Below are 18,623 nucleotides of genomic sequence, written 5' to 3'. Positions count from 1 at the left end.
CTGTTTGGTAGTACACATTTCCAATTGTGCATTTTCCATGAACGTTAATTCAGAGAGAAATATCATCTGTGCTCCAAGTAAGCAGCATTTTCTAAAAGTGTACTAGAAGTAAAATGGCAATAAAAATCACGTTATTTTCTTTATTTTAATTAGTTTGATAACCCTGAGCACCACAATCCAGCTTTCACTTAATGTACTGGATTAGTCAAGAAAAAAAATAAAATAAAATTTCATACACAGCTAGTAAGCCATTTTAGAATCTAAAGTCCTACAGCATTAGCATTGCAAAAAAGCCTAAACAAAGTGAATAACACGTATTGGACATAAGTAATATTTATCAGAACTGTGCTACTGTTCAACGAAGTTTGTGAAATGTGTTACTTGATCTTTGGTGCACAGCAAAAAAAAGCCACCATTAAACCTGGTTCACAGGCGGCTAAAATTCCAGCTAATGGCAACTTGTTCCCTTCCTAACACCCTGCAAAGATCTTAATAATGCAACTGGGAGTTGACAATCTGCTATTCAGAATAATGAGGTAGGTGTACAATAGAATATTCCCTTCTTTGGTACAACAATATAAAATAAAAAAAACAGTAATTGGTGAAAATAAATGCTTCACAAGTGGCTTTACAATAAAAATACAAATTAAATAAAATGACTTCTATGAGGTATATTATGAGCATCTCTCTTTTTTTCTTTCTCATTAAATGTTAATTAGAAGATTCACGAGGTATTCGGCTGCTTCTGTGAATAGCAAATGGACAGGGGTAGAGGCAGAGTTTGCCATTTGAGTACATCAGAAGTCAAGGAAAAGAAAAATCAATATAACAGCAAGATGCTTCTTTCAGACTAAATTCTATAGACTTGACAAGCCTTTGCAATGAGTTGTTGGATTCTGACAGCATTAATTTGCACAGCCACACCTCCACCTCCCCCTTGACTCCGTTCAACAGCCTGGGTCAGTGCATCACTGTCAACATTATCATCTGGCCCTATTCAATAAAGCCACTTAATTGATAAAACTGCCCTGCTGCTCTTTTTCTTTTCTTTTTGTGCACTTAATCATAAATCTCCATACTATCACTGCACAGGGACAGACGTGCAGCCATCATTGTGAACAACAGGACGTGGATGATAAGACAGAATTGATCCCTGTAACACAGTTGTAGCTTTGTAAAAGGTCAGGGCCCAGATGTATTCCCAAGATTCTTGCCTGATGCGGCAATTTCCTATTGAGGTCCAGTACCATATGAACAATCCCTAAGCTATTTTCTCTCTCTGTGGCCTTACGAAGAAGCACTTTATTTTAATGATTCTCTTTTGCTCACACACACCTTTGAAAAACTGTTCCCTTTCTTCAATATTGCAAGGTGTTCATTCTCACATTAATGTTTATTTTATAGTTGAATTCAGCCCTGTGATATGACGCCATATATCCTGATAAACTAGTTCTCTCTTTGGTAAAAGCTGAGTTACAGTATATGGTACTTGTTCTTTTTTCCTGAAAACAACCAATTGTTAAAACAAAGTAATCAATTCCCTTCGATTGTGAAGCATTATTAAGATGAAAATGTAATTAATCCATATCGCCATGTATCCCCTTCTTTTTGGCCTCACCTAATAAATCTTCCAAAAATTGAACCCCTCTGCAGAACACAACGAAAACTAGTTTTACATGGACACATTTGTCCAACCAAATTGGTCATCCACAATCTCATCGCCATCTTCATTGAAGAGTCTATGGTTGGGTGGATGCCCATCTAAAAAACATAAGTGTTGACTCACGTACAGAAAGCAACAGATTTACACAAGTTAAAATCACTGATATTGGGGTTTTTTTTACACAAAAGTAAGTGGAGTTCAGTCCAACAGTGATTAACTGTACAATATAGTAAATGTGACCCTCATGCATAATTGAGTTTTGTTTCCATCACTTCACCAGCAAAGTTATCAATATCCTTGTTGCAAACTTTCTTTGCAAAAAATCACACTCTCAAAAAAACACCAGAGTCTTCGGCGGACTGTCTCATGTGGTCTTCTGTCTGTAGGTGAGGCTTCAAGGTGCAGAACTGGTCGGAGTGTGACTGTGAGATGAGGAAGAGGAAGGCTGGGCTTGTGGTACTATTGCTGGACTAGGTATACCCTGAGAACTGCTGCTGTTCCCGTTGCTGCCAGACATCACAGGAATGACTGGTCTCCGTGCGAACAGAACGCCTGCAGGAAAAGTAAATGTTGGTCATGCAACAGCACGATAGTCAATGTGCATGCACAAGCTTACGCATTCTTATTTTAGTTTAGTTTAGAAACAGGCCCTTTGGCCCACCGAGTCCATGCCGAACATCCACCACCGTTCACACTAGTTCTACGTCATCCCACTTTCACATCCATTGCCTACACAGTCGGACCATTTCCCAGAGGCCAATTAACGTACAATCTTTGAGATGTGGGAGGAAACCGAAGCATCCAGAGAAAACTTACACAGTCACAGGGAGAACATATAAACTGCACGCAGACAGCATCCGGGGTCAGAATCAAACCCGGGTCTCTTCCGCTGAGGCAGCAGTTCTCCCATGTGGCCAACTGTGCCACCCTTTTTATTATATGTATACACTTCTTAATTTCTGCCCTTTACAATATTTGATCCAACATAAATTGTGGGAAAGTTTTTAAGGGTTTGCAAGGAGACACGAGTTTCTTTTGTTTTTTCCCTGATGTGCTGAATCATTAATGTTCCTGGACTGTTGACTAAACATCATCCAACTGTTCTTTTAAGTCCACCCTCACCAGATACATGTCGGTAAACCATGTCTATGGTTCACTTTCTGCTCATTGGTACCTAAAAATGTCAATGGTCTGTAAAGCACTAATTTGCACATTTAAACTGACTCTTGCCAGCCAGGTGATAGTGGCAGGTGAATGACACCCATATATTTATAGGCCCCCTTTAATCACCCGTCTGACCTTTAAGGGGAAGCACATTGGGGCCGGTGACCATAATTCCGTTAGGTATGGAAAAATTGGATTAGTCTAAAAATTTTATTTTACATTGGGGCAAGGCAAATTTTGAAGGAATTGCATAACAACCTTACTGATTGGGAGAGGCTGTTTGCAGGTTAAAGGAAATCTGGTGAGTGAGAGGCTTTTAAAAGTAAGATAGGGTGAGTTCAGGGCCAGCACGGTTCTGTTGGAGCGAAGAGCAATGTTGACAAGATTATGGAAGTTTGGTTGATGAGGCATAGATCAGGGAAAAAGAGGCGTCAGGTAGCCTGGAAGTGTACATACACACTTAGGTAAGAAACCAGGGGAACAAAAGGAGGACATAAGGCAGCTTTGGCAAATAGTGTAAAGGAGAATCATTAGAGTTTCTACAACTATATCAAGAGCAAAATGGTAACTCGGAAGAGATTAGTCCCCCCTCAAGGATTAATGTGGTTGTCCATCTGTGTCACAGACATGGGCGAGGTAGTAACTCAATATTTTTCATCTGTATTTATCAAGGAGAAGGTCATGGGAGCTCAGAAATTAAAGAGAATGAACAGTGACGTCTTGTGCTGTACTGCTCTGCATTCTATGTTCTATAATAGACAATAGACAATAAGCAATAGGTGCAGGAGTAGGCCATTCAGCCCTTTGCGCCAGCACCACCATTCAATGTGATCATGGCTGATCATTGTCAATCAGTACCCCGTTCCTGCCTTCTCCCCACACCCCCTGACTCCGCTATCCTGAAGAGCTCTCTCTAGCTCTCTCTTGAATGCATTCAGAGAATTGGCCTCGACTGCCTTCCGAGGCAGAGAATTCCTCATATTTACAACTCTGTCTGAAAATGTTTTTCCTCATCTCCGTTCTAAATGGCCTACCCCTTATTCTTAAACTGTGGCTCCTTGTTCTGGACTCCCCCAACATTGGGAACATGTTTCCTGCCTCTAACGTGTCCAACCCCTTAATAATCTTATATGTTTCAATAAGATCCCCTCTCATCCTAAATTCCAGCCGCTCCAGTCTTTCAACATACGACAGTCCCGCTATTCCGGTAATTAACTTAGTGAACCTACGCTGCCCGCCCTCAATAGAAAGAATATCCTTCCTCAAATTTGGAGACCAAAACTGCAAATTTCTCCAGGTGCGGTCTCACTAGGGCCCTGTACAACTGCAGAAGGACCTCTTTGCTCCTATACTCAACTCCTCTTGTTATGAAGGCCAACATTCCATTGGCTTTCTTCACTGCCTGCTGTACCTGCATGCTTCCTTTCAGTGACTGATGCACTAGGACACCCAGACAGATAATCAACAAAAATTAACGTCTGAAGAAGGGTCTCAACCCGAAACATCACCCATTCTTTCTCTCCAGAGACGCTGCCTGTCCCGCTGAGTTAGTCCAACTTTTTGTATCTATCTGAAAATTAATACATGACAGGAAGGAGTCATGTAGTCACACAGGAGTCATTTTTAGAGTCATTGTTGTCCACTCCAATTTTGTGAATGGCACCAAACTTGCTGAGTGCCCAGAACCAGACAATAAAAGTGGGTCAGAACCAAACAAACCAGATGCAGTGTAACAGATGATTAAGTAGCCAAATACAATGTTACCATTTAAAACTCGTGTCATTTAATGCCCGATCGAAATAATTTCAAAATTGTATTTGGCTTTCGCAACCCCATTGCAGCTTTACTATAATAATTATTTAATTTAATGATCTAAATTCCAGAGGCGAGGTGAGATGACTGCCCTTCAACTCTAGATGATCATCAGATTGTGTATAATATCAAGAAACAGCAGTGAAACACGAGACAATGGGAATCAATGGGTCAATGGCAACCTTTACACTTTATTTCACCTCTATATTCTCACACGTAGATAAATAAATGAAATAGGTGCAGGAGTAGGCCATTCGGCCCTTCGAGTCCGCACCGCCATTCAATATGATCATGGCTGATCATCCAAAAACAGTACCCCGTTCCTGTTTTCTCCCCATATCCCTTGATTCCGTTAGCCCTAAGATCTAAATCTGACTCTCTCTTGAAAGCATCCAGTGATTGGCCTACACTGCCTTCTGTGGCAGAGAATTCCACAGCTTCACAACTCTCTGGGTGAAAAGGTTTGTCCTCATCTCAGTCCTAAATAGCTTACCCCTTATTCCTAAACTGTGACCCCTGGTTCTGGACTCCCCCAACATTTTTCCTGCATGGAGGAGAGAGGGAGGGGGGAGGGAAGGGAGGGGGAAGGGAGGGGGGAGAGAAGGGGGGGGGAGATGGAAAGGGGGGAGGGGAGAGGGGGGAGGGGGGAGGGGAGGGGGAGGAGAGGGTGCTGCACCATTGCAGGAGAGGTTTGGGCCCTTGGTCTGGTAATGAACAAAATCTGATCAAATCCTGGGCTAGATCGGCACAAAGCATGGGCGGGTTTACAGAATTAAAATATATAATATTCATATTAAAGTGAATCTGGTAGAATTGTTGCAACTATGGAGGCTAATTGCACAGTCACCTTTTAAATCTGTTAAATCCATTGTCGCAAATAGCTGTTGCCAATAAGCTTATTTAAAACAAAACACCAGTGATTTTATTGAGTGCTCAAAGGTTTGGGATGACCTGGTGAGTAAAGTGTGACAACAAACTGATGGCATTGTCAAGTCTGGATTCTAGATTACATGGCTATTCTTAAGATTTATCAGCAATTTATCCCTCACCCAAAGCGTTTCCCTTTTGTTTTAATCAATCATCAGTTCATATATCTTTAACCTATCTGGACTTTTAAACATTCAATGTAGTTCATGATTCATCAGTTGAATTGCTTGGTTGCATTTCCCATTTGTATCTAAAACCACACAGAAGCTGATTATATTTTCCATAAGTCAAATTAACATGGTGCGCAGAGCTGTCAATATCAGATCCATCACAGATGGGAAATGATCGGTTCTGGAATAAGTAACTCACTTATATAATGATTCCAAAAACACATGCAAGGCAAAAATGTCAGGCTGTGCCCACTATATGGTGATAACCAATGCTATTATTTTTAATTATTTTACATTGTCCTTATTTTTATAGTCATAGAGTCATACAGCATGGAAACAGGCCCCTCCATCCAACTTGTCGATGCTGACCTCAATGCCCCATCTAAGCTAGTCCCATTTGCCCATATATAGGTCCATATCCCTCTAAACCTTTCCTATCCACCATGTACCTGTCCAAGAGTCTTTTAAATATTGTTATTGCACCTGCCTCAACTATCTCCTCTGGCAGCTCATTCCACACACCCACCAGCCTCTGTGTGAAAAAGTTGCCCCTCAGGTTTGTATTAAATCTTTCCCCTCTCACATTAACCAATGTCCTCTGGTATCCTGGGTAAAATACACCGTGTGTTCACCCGATCATCTTTTATGTTCTTCCTTTGATTGCACTTATTCGTTCTTCAAAAATCTATTATCTGTGACACTTCCACATGTTTTATTTTACAATCACTCGCTGTATCCAATGGATGTAGGGGGCGTCTCAATACTTGTAGCAATTACAAAGGCCCTCTATTAATAACACTGGACCTCTTTTAAATGTAAGACCTACAATACTGGTATAAAAGCAGAGATGAGGACTGCTTGCCCATCAGACAGAGGCCCTAAATAAAATGAGCTGGGATTATTGTACAGCTTGCAAATGTGCAAAGGCAAGAATTCTTAATTTGTTGAATGCATTTCCCATGCTATGCAAAATAAGTGGCTTATTGACCCAAGAGTAGAACAGCACCTTTAACAGGAACGCTCTTGCTTAAAAAGAGCCTATAAATAACAACAAAACATCATTAATATCAAATGCATGCAGTAATTTCAATGTCTGGAATATTTTGATGATTTTACATATTCATACTCCAGCTCACTATGCACATGAGGATTAATTCTAAACCAGAACAAGAATTGAGGGCAGGGACATTACTTGATGGGGAATGCAAAAAGAAAAAATAACTCAGTTAGATAAGTGCTTGAAAGGCTTGTTTTCATGTCTTATGTTTCCTAAATACTACTTTGCATTCTTAAATGAGTTAAATCTATTGAGAATCTCATAGTAACATGAATCAAAAATCATTATTTAAAGTACAAACATTTTAATCTATCCCAAAAGATTGCCATCAACCTTCACAGGTACAATTGGATGGTTTCCATCATCTCTATTTCCGACTGTATCCAGGGTAAAATGTTTGGCTTGCAAGCATTAATTAGCTGGTGAAAAAGTCTCTGGGGGAATTTTATTTTCAGTTTACATTGAGCTGACTACAAAATTCAATCTATCACTTTTCTGTTTAGCAGATACTGACTGCACCATGCCGTCACTGGCTCATCTCCTGTGATGTAGGGCTGTTGAAACGTCTCATTGAGTACACGTTGAGTGGCTAAAACTAGTTAAACTATTAGGTGTATTACCATAAAAACATAGCCATATAGCTAGCCACATGCTGTTCCCAAAACCAAGTGTGTTCATAAGGTGATAAGGTGATAGGAGAAGAATTAGGCCATTCGGCTCAACAAGTCTACTCCACCATTCAATCATGGTTGATCTATCTCTCTCTCCTAACCCTATTCTCCTGCCCTCCCCATAACCCCTGACACCCATACTATATTCTAGCTGAATATTTGAGATAATGCGAGCAAAAACTGCTGGAAGAACTCAACAGGCCAGGCAGCACCTTTGGAGGGAAATGGGCAGACAACATCTCAGGCAGTGGAATGAAGTGGGGTCCCGAATTGAAAAACCGTCTGTCTGTGGATGCCTGGCATACTGAGTTCCTCCAGCAGTTTGCTTTTTACTCAAGATTATAGCATCTGCAGCACCTTGTATCTGCATTGTATTGGATATAACTCCTTTGCTCTTCTTTGAATGTGTCATGGGATCATTTTCCTCATGCTGAGGAATCCAGCAGAGTTTCAGTTAAATTTCACATTTGATGGAAGGCACTGCCTCCACATTACTCAAGTGCCAACCTGGACTATTGTTCACAAACCCCTGAAGTGGTATCTTCTAATTCAGAGTCAAGAGTGCGACTCACAGATCTACATGGTATGTATCACCAGGACAGATAATTTTACAGAAGACAGACACAAAAAGCTGGAGTAACTCGGGACTGGCAGCATCTCTGGGGAGAAGGAATGGGTGACGTTTCGGGTCAAGACCCTTCTTCACACTGGTTAGGGATAAGGGAAACGAGAGATATAGACGACGTGGAGAGATAAAGAACAATGAATAAAAGATAAACAAAAAAGTTACGATGATAAAGGAAAGAGGCCATTGTTAGCTGTTTGTCAAGTCGTCAAGTCAATTTTATTTGTATAGCACATTTAAAAACAACCCACGTTGACCAAAGTGCTGCACATCTGATTAGGAAAAAAAAGAAACATACAGTGGCAGGCAGCCAAACACAACAGCGCGGCCATCTTGAACAAAATGTTTAACTAAAGCAGAAAAGGGTGAAAACGAGAAGCCAGTGCAACTTGGATGGGGGAGGGATAGAGAGAGATGGAGGAGGGATGGGGGAGGGATAGAGAGGGATAGAACGTCGCCCATTCCTTCTCTCCTGAGATGCTGCCTGACCTGCTAAGTTACTCCAACATTTTGTGAATAAATACCTTTGAGGCAATGCTGGGGCTACCTGAAGTGAGAGAAATTAATATTCATACCACTGGGCTGAATTTTACAGAGTTCATCATCATGATGAATACTGTTGACTAAACTAGTTCAGAACTGACTGTAGCTGAGTAAACTCATTTAGCCCTAGTGCCAATGCTGAGTGTGTATTCAGTAGCAGCACCATCATGCATAATGCACATGGGAGACACCATGTAAGGCAAAGAAGACACTCTCGGCCAGATGTTCCTCGAGCAGTATCAGGGTTAGTACTCTGCCTTCCACTCAGTCTACGGTGCAGCTTTGACCATTTCCTTAAGTTGTGCTATGGACATACCACAAAAAGAGACAGCTTGTGTGAGAAGCTAGGTAACTTCACAAGGTCAGAAGCCATCTCCAGTTTAAAAATGACACAAACACACAGCCTCTTGCCCAGAGTGGGGGAATCAAGTACCAGAGGATATCAGTTTAAGGTGAAGGGAGAAAGATTTAATAAGAATGTGAGGGGTCACTTTTTCACACAAAGGGTGGTGTGTGTATAGAACGAGCTGCCAGAGGAGGTAGTCGAGGCAGGGACTATTGCAACGTTTAAGAAACAATTAGATGGGTACATGGATAAAATATGTTTGGAGGGATATGGGCCAAATGCAGGAAAGTGGGACTAGTATAGATGGGACATGTTGGCTGGTGTGGGGAAGTTGGGCCAATGGGCCTGTTACCATGCTGTATGACTCTATGACTAAATGAGTAATATTAATGATTACTGGGAAGTGGCTGCTTCTTTTGTTTGCCTGTGGCATTTCAGAGCTTCCACTCTATCCACACAAGCTAAGAAGGAAAATGCAGATCACATAAAACCTCAATTGAAAACAACATGAATGCAAATATATGTATAAATGGTATTAAACTTGCAATTAGGGCCTTTCTATGGTTGTGCAATCTGGATAGTGTGTAACTGCTTCAACATATCACAGATGGCCTGAGCCAACCTGTATTTTACATTTTAGAAAAGTCACTGCATATGTATGTATGATATTTATATAGTCAATTATAATTAGCACAGATTCAGATCACTTGCAGCATTCCACAGAGACAGTACCTCTGGTCATGAAAGTCAGTAAATTTGTTACAACTCTTTCATATGCTATTTATTATTTTTATAGTCCAGACACCTGTTATGTGGTGTTCCTAACAGCTGTCTTAGTTCTAATTTTCATTCTTATTACCTTCTATGTTTAGCACAACATTCCTTACTCAGTGTCTCTATCTAAATTATGCTTCCATTCCCCCCTCCCCTTACCATCCCATCCTGTTTAATTCCATGTTACATCTGTTCCCTTAGGAACAGACCAGAATTAAAGGGCAAGTTAACATTGGAGAGAGGGCTCTGAACGGCCAGTGCTTACTCAGTGGTAATTAAACCTTCAGCTCAACAACATGGTCTAGGTTCAGCAGTCTGTTTCTCAATCTACGACAATGAGCACAATCGACCACAAATCAACAAGGGCAATTTCAAGATATTTAACTTTTTTAACTGCATTGGACTGCCACTTCATTAGAATGGATTTTATAGTAAAGACATCAAATTGTGTATGGAACTTAACGCCACTGCATTGCTATAAGTTATTGGATTTCCGTCTCGCAATTACATCGGAAAACAGCATTCTATTTACCTGTGTAGACAACTCCATTTATTTCTATTGACATGTTGATGCTGCTAATGCCATTTGTAGACAGGTTCAATGCAGTTTCTTGTCTGTCATCTGCTAGGGAAAGCAAAAAGAAGAAAATACCAATATGAGTGCCAAAAAGCAAGATAACTGAGAGAGTAAACTAGAAATGATAAGCTGACTCTTGGGAGCTGGTAGCACTAGACTATTTGATTTCCAAGTTTCTCTTAGCAAATAAAATGGAAATGCGTTATTTTTCTCTCTCTTTCTGGAAGTGTTATCTATTAAGGGGTAATTGGGTCCCATGTGTAGAAATCGTTACCTTCTATCTTCTATTCCTCCTACAATAAAGACATAGAGTCATATAGCATGGAAACAGACCTTCCGTCCCAACTCATCCAAGCCGACCAAGATGCCTCTTCCAAGCCAGTCCCGTTTGTCCGTGCCTGGCCCATATCCCTCTGTATCTTTCCTATCCATGTAGCTGTCCAAATGCCTTTTAAATGTTGTTGTTGTACTGGCCTCAATGACTTCCTCTGCCAGGTCATCCCAGGTGCCCACCACCCTCTGCGTGAAAAAGCTGCCCCTCGGATTTCTTTCAGACTTTTCCCCTCTTACCTTAAACCTATGCCCTTTTGTTCATGATTCCCCTACCCTTGGAAAATAACTGTGCTTTAATCCTGTCTATTCCCCTCATGATTTCATACATTTCTATAAGATCGTCTGCAGAAGGGTCTCAACCCGAAACGTCACCCATTCCTTCTCTCCAGAGATGCTGCCTGACCTGCTGAGTTACTCCAGCTTTTTGTGTCTATCTCTAGCCTCTAGAAAGTATTTTTCATGACTTCGGAATGGTAGCATCTAATTCTCATGCTTCGACAGTCTTGCACTTCTTACCTTATTTGTTCTTAAGATTAGAATTACTAATGCTAAATAAAAAGCAATATTTTAGTTAATTACAGATAATGCAATCCACACTAACTAGAATATAAAAGCAGGGCAGTGATGCTGAGGCTTTATAAGGCCCGGGTCAGACTGCATTTAAAGTATTGTGAACAGTTTTGGGCCTCATATCTGAGGAGGGATATGCTGGCATTGGGTCCAGATGACGTTTACAAGAATGATCCCAGGGATTGGATTAGCGTGTGATGAGCATTTGATGGCTCAGGGCCTGTATTCGCTGGAGTTTAGAAGGTTAAGAGGGGACTTCATTGAAAGGCCTGGATAGAGTAGATGTAGACAGGATGTTCCCACTCGTTGGAGAGTCCAGTACCAGAGGGCACAGCCTCAGGAAAAAAGTATGTACTTTTAGAAAGGCAATGAGGAGATATTTCTTTAGTCAAAGGGTGGTGAATCTATGGAATTCATTGCCACAGACGGCTGTAGAGACCGTCAATGAATATATTTAAGGAAGAGATTGACAGATTCTTGATTAGTATTGGCATCAGGGGTTTTGTGGCGAATGTGGTTAGGAGGGGGAGATAGATCAGCCATGATTGAATGGCGGAGTAGACGATGGGCCAAATGGCCTCATTCTGTTCCGAGAACTTATGAACATGAAATATCCCGTTGCTGGAAGATGGAGAATCAGCAAAGGGCCCAAAGCCTGAGAATACTTTCGTAGTGTGAGCTGATGGCTTTCACAGCTTTAGAACAACACTGATACTTTAATGCAATTAAGGGATCAGTGGCATCTGCATTCCAGTACCTGAATGTCATGTAGAAACTTTACACCTTTGCAGGACCTGACCCTAAATACACTGTACTTTGATACACATGACAATAAACTAAATTAAACTAAACATAAAGTGTAATTACAGGATAGTTTATGAGAAGCACGTCATTTGGCCCACGATGTCAGTGCTGATGCTTTCCTCCTCCTTTGGACATTATTTTTGTAAGTACTCCCACTACACTTTAAAGCAGAGCATTACAGAACATGGTTAACAAACTCTGTTCTCCTTCTTTGCACCAAACCTGAAGTAAAGGCAAAAGATAGAGATAGCAAGCTCAAAGGTTTAGAAGGATGAGAGGAGATCTTATCGAAACGTATAATATTATTAAAGGGTTGGACACGTTAGATGCAGGAAACATGTTCCCAATGTTGGGGGAGTCCAGAACAAGGGGCCACAGTTTAAGAATAAGGGGTAGGCCATTTAGAACTGAGATGAGGAAAAACCTTTTCAGTCAGAGAGTTGTGAATCTGTGGAATTCTCTGCCTCAGAAGGCAGTGGAGGCCAATTCTCTGAATGCATTCAAGAGAGAGCAGGATAGAGCTCTTAAGGAATGCGGAGTCAGGGGGTATAGGAAGAAGGCAGGAACGGGGTACTGATTGAGAATGATCAGCCATGATCACATTGGATGGCGGTGCTGGCTCGAAGGGCTGAATGGCCTCCTCCTGCACCTATTGTCTATTGTCTATTGAGAGAGACAGAGGGGCAAACGATGGCAGGTTACGCCATTATCAATGAGATGACTTGGTTAGTTATCCCCTTAGAAGATCTACTTTCAGGTACCAGTTCCAACCTAAGGTGCCATCTGTTGGGGTTCCATCACTGGCTCTAGCTGCCTCTCATGGAGTCCAATGGAATAGATAGTCATAAGGTCATGTCATAAGTGATTGGAGCAGAATTAGACCATTCAGCCCATCAAGTCTACTCCGCCATTCAATCATGGCTGATCTATCTCTCCCTCCTAACCCCATTCTCCTGCCTTCTCCCCACAATCCCTGACACCAGCACTAATCAAGAATCTATCTATCTCTGCCTTAAAAACATCTATTGACGGCCTCCACAGCCTTCTGTGGCAAAGAATTCCACAGATTCACCACCCTCTGTCTAAAGAAATTCCTCCTCATCTCCTTCCTAAAGGAACGTCCTTTAATTCTGCACTAGGCCACGTGAAGTGTTGAGAGCTGGCTTTGCTGAGGAAGAATGGGGCCCATACTGTAACCAACAAAAGGGTCAGTTTGTCAATGATTTCAAGGCAAAAGCCCATGCCTGTTTGAGGCCTGCATAGAGTGGATGAGGAGAGGATGTTTCCACTTGTGTGGGCGTCTAGGACAAGAGGCCATAGCCTCAGAATAAAAGAACACACCTTCAGTAAAGAGATGAGGCAGAATTTCTTTAGTCAGAGGGTGGTGAATCTGTGGAATTAATTGCCACAGAAGGCTGTGGAGGCCAAGTCAATGGATAGTTTTAAGACGGAGATTGACAGATTCTTGATTACATAGATAGAACGTAGAAAATAGGTGCAGGAGGAGGCCATTCGGCCCTTTGAGCCAGCACCACCATTCATTGTGATCATGGCTGATCATCCACAATCAGTAACCTGTGCCCAACTTCTCCCCATATCCCTTGATTCCACTAGCCCCTAGAGCTCTATCCAACTCTCTCTTAAATTCATCCAGTGATTTGGCCTCCACTGCCCTCTGTCGTAGAGAATTCCACAAATTCACAACTCTCTGGGTGAAAAAGTTCCTTCTCACCTCAGTTTTAATTGGCCTCCCCTTTATTCTAAGACTGTGGACCCTGGTTCTGGACTCCCCCAACACTGGGAACATTTTTCCTGCATCTAGCTTGTCCAGTCCTTTCATAATTTTATATGTCTCTCTAAGATCCCCTCTCATCCTTCTAAACTCCAGTGACTCCGAGTATGGGTGTCAGGGGTTATGGGGAGATGGCAGGAGAATGGAGTTGAGAGGGAAAGATAAATCAGCCATGACTGAATGGCAGAGTAGACTTGACGGACTAGACTTAATTCTGCTCCTATAACTTCTGAACTTCTGAACCGATGCTTCTTTATTCAATTAGAATATGGCTTTTCTTTTACCTTATTACCACTTTCCTATACCAATTCCATCTCTCTTGATTCCTTTAGATTCTACAACATCCATTGATGGAGACTTGAAGACTGCAAAACGGATTATTCTCAGCCCCCTTGGATTCAAAATCCCAAAGGTTCAAGAAGACCTAGGTGAAGACATGTCTCCATATCTTTGTAAATGGCCAATCCAAATTTTGCGATTGCAAGGCTTTGTCCCAAACACATTAAAACGTCGCCTCTGCAACCCCTTCTCTTAAGGTGCCACATAAATACAAGTTGTTGCTGTAATTGCCTGCCTTGGAAGTATTTCAAGAACAACAATGTGAACCCCCCCCCCCCCACCTTTTTTCACATTTCTGTTGCACAAGAGATTGGTGAAACTGCACTTGAGTATTATGTCCAGTTTTGGTCATCCCACTATAGGAAAGATATGGTGAAGCTGGAAGGAATGCAGAGAAGATTTACAATCTCATTGAGTCCGAATGGCCTCCTAGTGAGTTGTAAGAATGCATATAAAATGGTGGTGGCTGAAAAAATTTGGTGGAAGGGTTGAGGAGTAAAGAGGACAAGTATAAAATAAAGGCAACATATTAAGAGTGACACGAGGAAAGCATTTTTTTTAAATTAAGCATGTGGTTGGAAGCAATCTGGAATGCACTGCCTGCAGATGTGGTGGAAGCAGGTTATATGCAGTCTTCAAGGGGGAATTGAATAAACATACGGTGGTGAAATATTTGCAAGGATACCAGGGGCTGCAACTGCTGAGTTGTTCTGAGCCAATGTGGCCGCAATGTACCCAATAGCTTCCTTGTGTACTGCAACAATTCTATGATTCTACGTCGAATGTAAGTGATTCAGCTAAAGAAAAAGACCACAGACTGGGGTCAAATTTGTTTGTTTTTTTGAAAAGTGATGATGTGTTTCTGTGGCAGATGATGACTGCATAAAGCTAAACGAGGGAAAATATGAATTAATCTGTGATTTAAAGTGAAGAGGCATTCATGAATAAAATTGCAACAGAGTAATGTGTAAGAAGAACTACAAACTGAAAATCATTGAGGCACTTTACTGTTATTATCAGCGAGAGTGCAAATGTGCTATTGAAAGTGTGATGGACAAAACCTACATGACATCTAACACCTTAGATTGTATTGTTTTTTGACCTGATACCATTAATACAGGGAACAGTAGATATCAGTCATTTCAGATAAAATGCTTCTTCTAATGGACTATGATTCAATGTGAAGGATAACTAAAACATAATTTCTAAAGGCAAATCATTACATTTTCATTTTACCTGATTCATTTTCCATTTTTGATTTGCACACTATTTATCTTTAAATAGGGGTTTCCTCTACTTATCTTAATCTCAGTTACAAAAAGACTGGCTGTTCTCTGGCCCAGACCAGACTATCAGCATTAAAGGGCCAACTTAAAATGTCTATTTTCAGTACAATGGGCCTTCAATATCAATGTATCAAGGATAATGATCACTTGATTTAATGACCTTTTCAAGTCTATCAGATTTTTATCAGCTTCTAAATCCTTCTATTTTTACTGGGAAAGTATATAAATATGAAGGAACCTAACTCCATGAAACTAAGTTTAATGTGTGCCAATTCAATGTAACCTCCTACTAAACCCCCCATAACCCCCCTCCCTCCACTTTCTCCCCCACAGCCCACCTTTTTCTCCCCTCCCCCTCCTCCCCTGCACTCTGCCTAGACTCCCACGCATCTCTCCCCTCCCACTCCGCCCTCCCCTCCTGCTACATTTCTCCCTCTAACTTCACAATTCGCAAACTCTTCAACCCTGGCTCACACCTTCTGCTTTTATCTCTGGCCTTTGTTACAACTATTTGCCTACCAAAGGGTGGTAGGTGTATGGAACAAGCTGCCGGAGGACGTAGTTGAGGCAGGTACTATTGCAACAAAGGCAGGTGAGACTAGTGTAGATGGGATATGTTGGTTGGCATGGGCAAGTTGGACCAAAGCGCCTGTTTCCATCGACTCTATGACTACAGACCAAGTACTGGTTTGTTTAAACATTAGAAAGGTAACACATGGATGAAGCTCTTCAAAATGGACACAGCAAACAGAACAGCCATCATAAGCTGTCTGAGTCCTACTTGCCTTTCTTCGAATAAAAAAAATGTAGCATACATCGCACCCCAATCAGGTGGAGGCTCACATCAGTTGAAGATGAGGAACAGCAGCTGTTGACCTGTCAACAGCCCAATCATAGTAGGTGCTGACTCTGGACATGTGATCCTTTGTTCATCTAGCTGGCATCTGGATAACATTTTGCAACAGCTGTTGTCTCATGTGCTTAAGGCAGTCCTAGGGCAAACCACTAAGGACCTGCCTTGTCTTTGGCCTGTGGTATATCTTATCAATTCACGTCCGGTATGAAATGTGGGGAAATGTTTAGTTCTGCAGGAACTACATCTTGAGTTGAGTTTAGTTTATTGTCACATGTACCCGAGGTTCTATGAAAAGCTTTTCTCTCACCTTGTTAGAAATTCAAACATAAATAATATAATAAAATCTGCAAACCACTTCACAGAAAAGCAAGAAAGATAGGGGTTATACAACGTTGTCAAATGTAATTTGAGTCACATCGGCACGGTGGCGCAGCGGTAGAGTTGCTGCCTTACAGCGCTAGCGGCGCCGGAGACCCAGGTTCGATCCCGACTACGGGTGCTGTCTGTATGGGATTTGTACGTTCTCCCCGTGACTACGTGGGTTTTCCTCGAGATCTTCGGTTTCCTCCCACACTCCACAAAATGTAGAGGTTTGTAGGTGAATTGGTTTGGCTATATGTAAAGAACTGTCCCTAGTGTGTGTAAGGTAGCGTTAATGTGCAGGGATCACTGGCAGCGTGGACTCGGTGGGCCGAAGGGCCTGCTTCCACGCTGTATCACTAAACAAAAAACTAAAACTAATTGACATTCAGGGTGGATTTTAGTGTAAATTGCTATATGATTATTTGGACAAATAGCTTAAATTTAATTGTATGGAGAATGTACCAGCACATTTAGAGGAAAATCCATTTTATTTATTTGGTACAGAAGTTCATAGGAATAAAATAAAGACTAATTCAGTGAGAAATGTTTAGATCGATTTGAATTTGAGCAACTATGAATTGTAGGAGGGGGCGAAGTCTGAGGGATGTAAAGCATTCCTTTTAAGGTCAGTGGGAAAAAAATGAATTAAATGAATAAGTCAGCCGATGTCTTGCTTTCAATACAATGAGAATTGCAAGGAAGATGGCGTAGTTGGGACTCAATGGAGACAAAGTGGAGATTAGATGAAAACAGACATTTGTCACACAGACAAAGCAATACATAGTCACAATAGAAATCAATTTCCTATTGCTGGGTTAACTCTTGATTAAGAGTTGTGAGGATTAGCCAATTATAGTGAAAGGTCTCGATAGAGTAGATGTGGAGAGGATGTTTCTACTAGTGGGAGAGTCTAGGACCAGAGGCCACAGCCTCAGACTAAATGGACATACCTTTACAAAGGAGATGAGGGGGAATTTATTTAGTCAGATGATGAATCTGTGGACTTCATTGCCACAGAAGACTGTACAGGCTAAGTCAATGGATATTTTTAAAGTGGAGAGTGATAGATTTTTGATTAACATAGAATCATAGAAAATAGGTGTAGCAGGAGGCCATTCGGCTCTTCGAGCCAGCACCGCCATTCATTGTGATCATGGCTGATCGTCCACAATCAATAACCCGTGCCTGCCTTCTCCCCATATCCCTTGATTTCACTATCCCCCAGAGCTCCATCTAACTCTCTCTTAAATCCATCCAGTGATTTGGCCTCCACTGCCCTCTGTGGCAGAGAATTCCACAAATTCACAACTCTGTGGGTGAAAAAGTTCCTTCTCACCTCAGTTTTAAATGGCCTCCCCTTTATTCTAAGACTGTGGCCCTGGTTCTGGACTCGCCCAACATTGGGAACATGTTTCCTGCATCTAGCTTGTCCAATCCTTTTATAATTTTATATGTCTCTATAAGATCCCCTCTCATCCTTCTAAACTCCAGTGAATACAAGCCTAGTCTTTTCAATCTTTCCTCATATGACAGTCCCGCCATCCCAGGGATCAATCTCGTGAACCTACGCTGCACTGCCTCAATTACTTCCTCAAATTAGGAGACCAAAGCTGTACACAATACTCCAGATGTGGTCTTACCAGGGCCCTAAACAACTGCATTAGTATGGGTGTCTGAGGTTAATTCCCGGAATGGCGGGACTGTCGTATGTTGAAAGGCTGGAGCAATTAGGCTTGTATACACTGGAATTTAGAAGGATGAGGGGGGATCTTATTGAAACATATAAGATAATTAGGGGATTGGACACATTAGAGGCAGGAAACATGTTCCCAATGTTGGGGGAGTCCAAAACAAGGGGCCACAGTTTAAGAATAAGGGGTAGGCCATTTAGAACAGAGATGAGGAAGAACTTTTTCAGTCAGAGAGTGGTGAAGGTGTGGAATTCTCTGCC

General features: G+C 41.6%; 1 protein-coding gene across 1 annotated transcript in view; it reads right to left on the bottom strand.

The window, feature by feature from the left end:
• Nucleotides 1-1,998: 1,998 nt before the first annotated feature.
• LOC144598991 (AT-rich interactive domain-containing protein 3A-like) overlaps nucleotides 1,999-18,623 on the bottom strand; it is a 403,217-nt gene continuing 386,592 nt past the window's right edge. The window contains exons 7-8 of the mRNA XM_078409689.1: nucleotides 10,285-10,377; nucleotides 1,999-2,215 (exon numbers count right to left, since the gene is read on the bottom strand). Of these exons, the coding sequence (XP_078265815.1) occupies nucleotides 2,058-2,215; nucleotides 10,285-10,377 (251 nt within the window). The 3' untranslated portion in view covers nucleotides 1,999-2,057. The remainder of the gene's footprint in view (nucleotides 2,216-10,284; nucleotides 10,378-18,623) is intronic.

The sequence above is a fragment of the Rhinoraja longicauda genome, chromosome 1 (genome assembly GCF_053455715.1).
Source record: "Rhinoraja longicauda isolate Sanriku21f chromosome 1, sRhiLon1.1, whole genome shotgun sequence".
NCBI classification, from domain to species: Eukaryota; Metazoa; Chordata; class Chondrichthyes; order Rajiformes; family Arhynchobatidae; genus Rhinoraja; species Rhinoraja longicauda.
This window is presented reverse-complemented; position numbering and strand designations above follow the sequence as displayed.